The sequence below is a fragment of the Pteropus vampyrus genome, unplaced genomic scaffold (genome assembly GCF_000151845.1).
Source record: "Pteropus vampyrus isolate Shadow unplaced genomic scaffold, Pvam_2.0 Scaffold109, whole genome shotgun sequence".
Lineage (NCBI taxonomy): Eukaryota > Metazoa > Chordata > Mammalia > Chiroptera > Pteropodidae > Pteropus > Pteropus vampyrus.
Genome location: NW_011888890.1, coordinates 2,388,619 through 2,397,057, shown reverse-complemented (window position 1 = coordinate 2,397,057; position 8,439 = coordinate 2,388,619). Strand labels below are relative to the sequence as shown.

The 8,439-nt window shown below is 35.0% G+C and overlaps 1 protein-coding gene across 6 annotated transcripts in view; it reads right to left on the bottom strand.

Moving 5' to 3' along the window:
* Positions 1-5,546: 5,546 nt before the first annotated feature.
* CCDC171 (coiled-coil domain containing 171) overlaps positions 5,547-8,439 on the bottom strand; it is a 281,050-nt gene continuing 278,157 nt past the window's right edge. For 3 of the 6 annotated variants that reach the window (XM_011365306.2, XM_023533732.1, XM_023533731.1), the window contains one exon: positions 5,547-7,999. In XM_011365306.2, coding sequence (XP_011363608.1) covers positions 7,778-7,999 — 222 coding nt within the window. In that variant the 3' untranslated portion in view covers positions 5,547-7,777. The remainder of the gene's footprint in view (positions 8,000-8,439) is intronic. The other 3 variants (XM_023533730.1, XM_023533733.1, XM_023533729.1) reach the window with 2 other exon arrangements.

Sequence of the window (8,439 nt, the reverse complement as noted above, 5' to 3'; positions counted from 1 at the left end):
TTCAAAGGACATTACTATATAAATGAAAAAACACCCCACAGAATGGAAGAAAATATTTGCAAATCATACACACATACGCACACACACATGACTTGTATCCAGAATATATAAAGAACTCTCACTCACAACTCAAGAATAAAAAGATGCATAGACAAATTAAAAAACAGGCAAAGGACTTGAACAAACATTTCTCCAAGGAAGATATACAAATGTCCAAAAGCACATGCAAAGATGCTCAACACCATTAGTCATTAGTAAAATGCAAATCAAACCACAATGGTACCACTTCACATCCACCAGAAGGGTATTATCCAAAAGATGAACAATAACAAGTGCTGGCAAGGAGATAGAGAAATTGGAAACCTCCTGCATTGCTGGTGGGAATGTAAAATGGTACAGTCACTTTAGAAAACAGTCTGAAAATACCTCAAAAGCTGAAACTTGGAGCTACCATATGACCCAGTAATTCCATTTCTAGGTATATACACAAGAGAAACAAAAACATGCCCACATAAAAACTTGACAATTCATGTTCATAGCAGTATTCGTCTCCAAAGTGGAAACAAACCAAATGTCAGTCGACTGATGAATGGATTAAAAACAGTGTGGCAGTCATACAATGGAATGTAATCCTACATATAAAGGAACGAAGTACTTATACATGCTACAATATGAAGAAAACTTGAAAGCATCTTGCTAAATAAAGAAGCCAGGTTTAAAAAAAGGCAATGCATATGATTCTATTTACATAAAATGTCCAGAATAAGCAAATCCTTAGAGATAGGGAATATCTTACGGTTTCTAGGGACTGGGGGGACCAAGAATGGAGAGTGACTGCTAGTGGGTATGGAATTTTCTTTGGGGTAATGGAAAGGTCCTGGAATTAGAAAGTGGCGATGGTTGTACATCCTTGGAATGTACTAAAATCTACGGAATGAACTGTATGATGTGTGAATTATATATCAATAAAGTTGTAATTTTAAAAGAAGATATGCATGCACTCCAATCTAGATATTTGAACCCTTATTAGAACTATTATAAAGCAGATAAATCTAGTCAATGGATGATCATCAATTGTGAAAGTTATTCAGTGATAAAGTGACACAAGGTTTCTACTCTGATTAACTTGACATTCAGGGAAGACTGTGCTAGACTTCCTCAGGAGCTTCTCTTATGGAGAACATAAGAGAATAAGAAACCCTGCAGATTATTAAATGGCTTTGAAGTTGATAATGGTGTCCATGTGCCAGGACTATTATGTGCAGCCCTGCAGGTTGTGTGCTAGTCATAGGCAATAATGTAGATGGAGCCTTCTGAGGCTGTGCTTGCTCGCAACCCCGCTCTGTTCTTCAAGAAGTCTTGGACTCAGGCACACTTCAGTAAGAATATCACCACCAATAATGATCCGAAAGCACAATTTTTTATTGTGACTGTGAATGTGAATTCTGCTTCAAAGGAATCTCTCTATGGTCTTCACAGTACATCTTTAGAATATTTCTCCTCAGCCCGGAGGAAAACTTAAGTGTATTTGCAAGTGGTACTTCTGTATCCATAAAAGCACTTACGATGAGTTCAATAGTCAGCTGTACATCAAGGTCACTAAAAATGAACTGTTGCCTTTCAACCTCAGGTCCTAAATGATTGCAGGGAGTGTCCAAGTTCCAGAGTTTTCCATGCAGTTTTACTACAGAAGCCTCTTACTTTCAGACCAGAAGTGAGCTTAGAAAAAGTAAAGAAAGCCATATTTTGCTATTATATGAGGAAAAGGGGCAAACATCTGATGTCCTATTATACATCCTATGTTTATTTCTTGTATGGTGCTTTTTACTAGGCATCCAATATGATCCCATGCATTCCAGACTGCATTTAAGATTCTCCCTTTATACAGATACCTCAAAAAATAGAAGGGATCTATTGAGGATAGGTAGCTCCCTTTTATTCTTGTCATCGGTGAATATTTATGAATATCTGACGGCTCTTAACCTGTCAGCTGAGTCTTCTTCAGATCTGAGTAAGACTTTTTATTTTACGTAGTTTCCTACAACAGCATAACATTTCTGGAGCTGATTCACTGGGAGGACTCTGTCAACAATCAGCGTTTCACTGGCATTAACATGCAATAAAAGACAATGAAGCATGACTCAATTAAACCGCAAAAAAAAAAAAAGAAAAAAAAAAGAAAAAAACTGTCTTCAGATAACATTAACCAAGTAGTTTTCCAAACCTTTGTGAGGCTTCTGCTGTGTGACTGGCATTATGGTCAGTGCTTTAAAAACATATGTCTGAGCATCTAACAACGCCCCCCCCGCCCGCCGCCACACACACACACAAAATGATTTAGCGGAAAAAGCAAAACTCTTTTTGTTTTATCTCCTTCTCATACTGTATCTAGATATTTTACAACTTCTAATATGCAATATCAATTAGGTCTCACCACTACAAAGAATAAGGACAAATTTTCCCTTTGGGATATCAATGGAAATTTAATTTGCACAGAAGATACAATTTGGGAGATGTTTAGAGTCAGACCTGCTTAAAGGTAACAAACGAGAAAAGATTGTGTAGGCAGTAATTCAGAGGAAATATGTAAGCATCCACAGTATGAACTCCCAGGACATCTGATATCTGGGTATGCCAATCAACCCATTCCTCAGCCGGGAATGAGTCTTATAATAAAATTGCCAAGATTCAAGAGAAAAGATTGGGCTCTTCTACCAATACATAAATGTACACATTTATGCCTCACTTAACCAGGATGACTGGAATGTTCCTTACAGAACCAGAGGCTTTTGTTTGTTTGGTTTTGGTTTTTCTGTACTTGAAATATTTAGGACTCTAGGTTTAAATCTTTAATATTTTAGATTTCATTATATTGAACACTTAATCATTTCAGTTAAAATTACTCTCATTAGGCAAAAAAACAATTTGATTTCACCAAGGGAAAGATAAAATAGATTCAAATATCATCCAATAAAGATCTTTGAAGATTTTATTTTTTGGTAAATTTTAAAATTCTTTCACCTTAGTTGTAATAAAAGGCATGGACAAATGCCCAGGGACATATGTTGAACCCATGGGTAAATAGTAAAGAAAAATACTCTAACACGTTTAAGATATAATTTATAAATTCCAAATCATTATTTTAAACTATGATTAATATAAATTCCTTTGAGATTAAATTTCTTTTGTAAGAAAGCTATAAAATTATGCAAACAAAAGCGGAATCAAATGAAAACAATCATTTAAAGTAGACCTTAAAGGTAAATTTAATACATTTAAAGCATGATACCTTTTTAAAAGTGTAGACATTAAATAAATACTTGAGATCACAGGTTAATTAAGAAACTACAAAAAACGATGGCAATAGAGTGACTGAATGTCCCAATATAATCACTGTTTATTATATTCAGAAGCCAAGAATATAAAATGAAAACCTAAAGAAAATTTAAATTCAAATTATGAAGGTAACTGATCAGGATAATTCAAAAGAATGATTTTTCTCTTTGAAAATACTGAAAGATTAATGTAACACTAAAAGTTTACTGGTTATATTAGTTGTCTATGGCTGCTGTAACAAACTGCCACAATCTTGTGGCTTAAAACTACATAAATTTATTCTCTTACCATTCTGGATCCTCCGAGGGGAGAATCTGTTTCCTGGCCTTCTTTTGCTTCCAGTGGTGCCTGTAGTCCTCAGCTTGTGGCTCCTTCCTCCATCTTCAAAGTACGTGGCTCCAGTCTCTGCTTCCAGCATCACATAACCTTTTCCTCTTTGTAGTCAAATCACCCTCTGCCTCCCTGTCTTATGACACTTTAGATTGCATTTAAGGCCCACCCAGATTATCCAGGGTAATTACCCCAACTCAATCACATCTGCAAAGTCCCTTTTGCCATGTAACATTCACAGATTCCAGGAGTTAGAATGTGAAAATCATTGGGGTCATTACTTAGTCTACCACGCTAGCCCAAAAAATTTATTTTAAACTCTCCATCTCCATCCTAGGAGTTAAACAAATTAATGCCTTCTTGATCAGCTTTACTCAGCACATATCATTACTTTCCATTGAGAAGTTATAGCTTGTTCAGGCTGGCTTACCATCAAGATCTTTCAACTGAGGGTCTGTCTCTGAAAGTATCTATTAGTCTCCTGGCCCAAGCTAGAGACACTGGGTAACATAATGAAGGGTGTTCGTTCCTTTGAAAGACAAGTACAAACTTCACTATTCTTCCCATTACTAGTCTTATGGAAGGATAGACGTGGTGTTGGTTTATTTTGTCCAATCAATGGACAAGTGATCTAGATTTAAAACCAAAATGTACTTCTCAAAATTATTACTAACTTGTCGAGACAATTAAAATTTTTTTTCTCCTCTTTAGAAAGTGCTAATTATTACTAGAAGGCAGGCTTGGCAAAGTGGAAATTGTATGGGCTTTGGAGCTGCAGCTCTGGACTTACTAATTACTAGGTTCTATGTGATCTTATTAGTCAAATGCTTAACATTTTAGATGCTCAGTTACTCATCAATCGAATGGTGATGCAAATTCCTACTTCAGAGGTTTATTGTGAGAACAGTTGAGTTTTCCTATGATGGCTGGCATAGAATAGTTGCTCAGTAAATATTATTTTCACCTTTTAAATTAGAAAACTTACATAAAAATCACACAGCAAAATAGGATCAATTTACCATTGTTCAGTACAGTCTATAGAATGAATTCATATATAATTGGTAAATATAGTAACGTGAAAATAGTACCGATTTCTATTAGCCCTCGATAATAGCGTATATCATAAATGTGAAAAAAATAGTGTTGCTAAGTTTAAAAAGAGTCATATTTTTGGTAAATTAAGGTTGTCATTCTACCACTATTTAAAAGGTTATTCACTTATGTCATTAAATTATCATTCAATTGGCAATTCTAGCAATGTCCTATACCTCTTCGCGTTTGTAGTATGTCACTGCAAAACGTTTACATTACAAGTGCGGGCAAAACCTAAATAAATAAGTGTAACCTAGGTATCAAAATACCAACTTTAAGAATCCCTTTGATAATGATGGGTGATATGCATATTTTTCTATATCACAGGTTAGTAAGAAAATCCACACACTAAAGTATAAAGTAAAACTTCCTTTCCCCTACAAAAGTATTTGAAGTCACTCTCGAAAAATGTCTCTTTTATATATCAGTTTTAAGGAAGTAAAGAAGCCGATAGAGCAACCGTCCCTGCCAACACAACGCGGATCTCAAATATGCAGCGATTGGTCACTAAGGTGCTCAGAAGCAGTCTAGGTTTCTCAGATCTCCATAGGACATGTCATTAAGTCTTCTCCTCCTGCTGGGTTTGACTTCTGGGGGTGAGGGGAAAGCATATGGTAAAAAAATTACTGTATTTGGTAGTGAATACTAATCATTCAGAAGGCTCATCCTTCCATCTCTACGGCCTTTGATACCTAGTCGGTTATAAATGTGACATACTTTGATTGAACAATCTTTTTGAATTTACAGTTCAGAATTCATAAAATTTATCTGTAAAATCAATGCCCACATTCATGGAGAGACATATACGTTTATTTTTGGTGTTATCCCATTAACAAATTGTAAAGTTAAGGCAAAAATTTACAAAAGGCAAAGTTTACAAAAGTTCTTATTTCTCTTAAATTAGTAGGATCTGGAAATAGATACAACACAAATACACACACACAGACACGTAAGTGATATAGGGGTAACACTTTATAGTGTGAGAATTGGAAGCTCAATGATGTTACGTGAACTAAAAAGCTCTATATCAATTTCTATATGGACAATATCTTAATCATTGTATGGAATGGCAGAAAAAAAATGTTTTGAAACGTGCAGAAATTATTTTATGATCTACATAAAAACAATCTATAGCATTTTCTGTTACAATAAATTTGCAACTTGAATTTCATGCATGTTACATTACACAGGGTATTATTTTGGAATACTTTAAACCCAGAATGGTTAATAAAAAGAATTCCAAAGAAAGAATTAAAAGAAATTTGGTTAAAGATGTAATTTTACTCCACATAAAAAGCTTTCTAAGGATTTATATATAACTATTTATACTGGCTCAGTACTATAAGAAATAGTATTGTGCTACACAGTATGACAGTCATAGTGCTGTGTTACCTCAGATGGATGGCATAAATCACTTGGCTAATTTGGCTAACAATATAAATAGTCGGTGTACAAATTTTATTACCAAGTCCAATTTAAAAAATTCTCAGAAGCTGGGTATATTTGAATCAAATGTCACTGTCAAGTTAAGACAATATAGATTCCATAATACGTACTGTTACTTTCTAATGTATCTATAACAACAAACTCCATAATGAAAAGTAATATAAAATATGGACTTTGTATCAAAATTCTTCGTTAAAACTACAGTTCACATCAGAAGTTAATATCACTGGGATTTAAACGATTAATACAAAAAAACAAATACATATTACAAATATTCTTTTGTTCTTCACTTACCATGATGCAAACTGTTAGGATTTAACCTTTAAGGGTTAAAGAGTTTAATCAATGTCAATGTCTGATCTTCTGAAGGCGATAAAGAACAGTCTGTCTAGCGATACCCAACAGAACATCACTTTGTCAAGCCACAAAGCGCCCAAAAGCTTGTCAAGTAAGTTACCAGAAACCTCTTTGTGGTTAGAACTCAGCTCCTTCCTGCTTGACCTATTATTTGATATTTGACCACTTGGTTGCAAGACACTTGCTCTTTCTAGCTGAAATGTCACTGGGGCATCTTGTCAGCTCCCCGACATCTCGGCCTGACATACAATTTTACTTTTGTGTGCTACAAGGCAGAAAATGCAGGGCAATGGCCTTGTTTTAAATTCTGTCAGCATCAAAGATGGGCGTCACTCTTGGGTCCTACCAACAACAAAAACAAAAAAAAGGAGTCTATTCTGAAGGTCAAAACGGCCATTATCTTGAAGTTTTTCAGCTTATACTAAACATATTACCTGCTATACTGGTGTGAGAACTGTCCTTAAAAAGTGCCTAAACATACCACAGAAATCTTCCCAGGACAATTGCTCCACTTTGTTATCAAATGCAGACTTGATAAAAGGATGAGTTTTCAATGCCTGTAGGGACCAGATTCAGCAGTTAACTTAACTTGTTCAAATGGGCAAGTGGTATCATGTAGCTTTACAAGGAGCAACCTGACCTTCTCACATTGACCAGGAGTGACATTATTGTGCAGGAGGAGAAGCAGTCACATCATTTCTGTTTTGCACAACCTGCTTAAAGTTTGCAACTAAATGCTTGTCTTCAGTTGAGCTGACAAGAGAGAAGAGGGGGCTCAGTGAACCATGGCAGGGCTGCCATGAAATGACAGGAATCATTGGCATACATTTCAAATAGCTCTCTCAATCCTATTAAAGTATTGCAGTCCTGCTTTAAAATAGACAAGTATGAAACAACTTTGATAGATAGAGACTAAAATGGCTTATTGATTTTTTTAAGTCTGAAGGAAATTACCCAAAATGTGTCATTCTTTAACATTTAAAAATATGTTACATAAAAATGAGCAACTGTGATAATAAATAAAATTTAGAGGGAAAAAAGTTGGTTATTTCATTATTCAAGGAGATATAGATACCTGCCCACACCAAGATATCACACAATTTTCAAAACTCACTGCTACTTGTGTTGAAACAAAATTCAACTGATAGGAAAATCCCCCTTCAAAACAATTTTAATTGTACTGTTAATTCTTCCTGCATTTTTTTATTTCATAAAGTCATAATCCAATCTGAGTTGGTCTTTTGGTAATAGCAGACATAGTTACTGGAGAGGAGTGAGATGATGTCAGGGGTGCAGAATTTATAAATGTCTCCTTTAAGAAAGTGTAAGTTGTATCTAGTTCAGCTTTCAATGGCAAAAAATCCCCAACGCCAATTGTGTCAGCAGGAAGAGCAGCTCTTGCAGGAATTGAGAGATTTGAATGGTCTCGTGATCCTGTCTGTGATATAAAAAGAAAAAAATAATAAACACAGAATTGAAAACTCAGAGAGTCTAAAACTGTAAACAGAGAAGTGGACAAATAATCACTGTAGTATAAAATGGAGTGGACACCGCCATTTATATACTTATATAATAATACATTAAATGTTAAATTATTTTTCAAGTGGGGTGTATCTCTCATTTACTTTATGTCATAAAGTTTTCAGGACATTAGGAGTTTGCTTAGACACTAAAACTTTGTATAAAACTTCTATAAAGTTATTGAATCAAAGAGTGAATACAATCAGGCATTTTTACCTCTGTTTCCATCTGCTGGCAATATGCAGAAACCAGTGCTAATAGTGTTTATTTCCTTATGCTATATAACACATGCTTTATGAAATGGAAGATTAGACTCCTTAGAACTATGGCACTCAAGGTCTGCCACCTGCCTCCGCA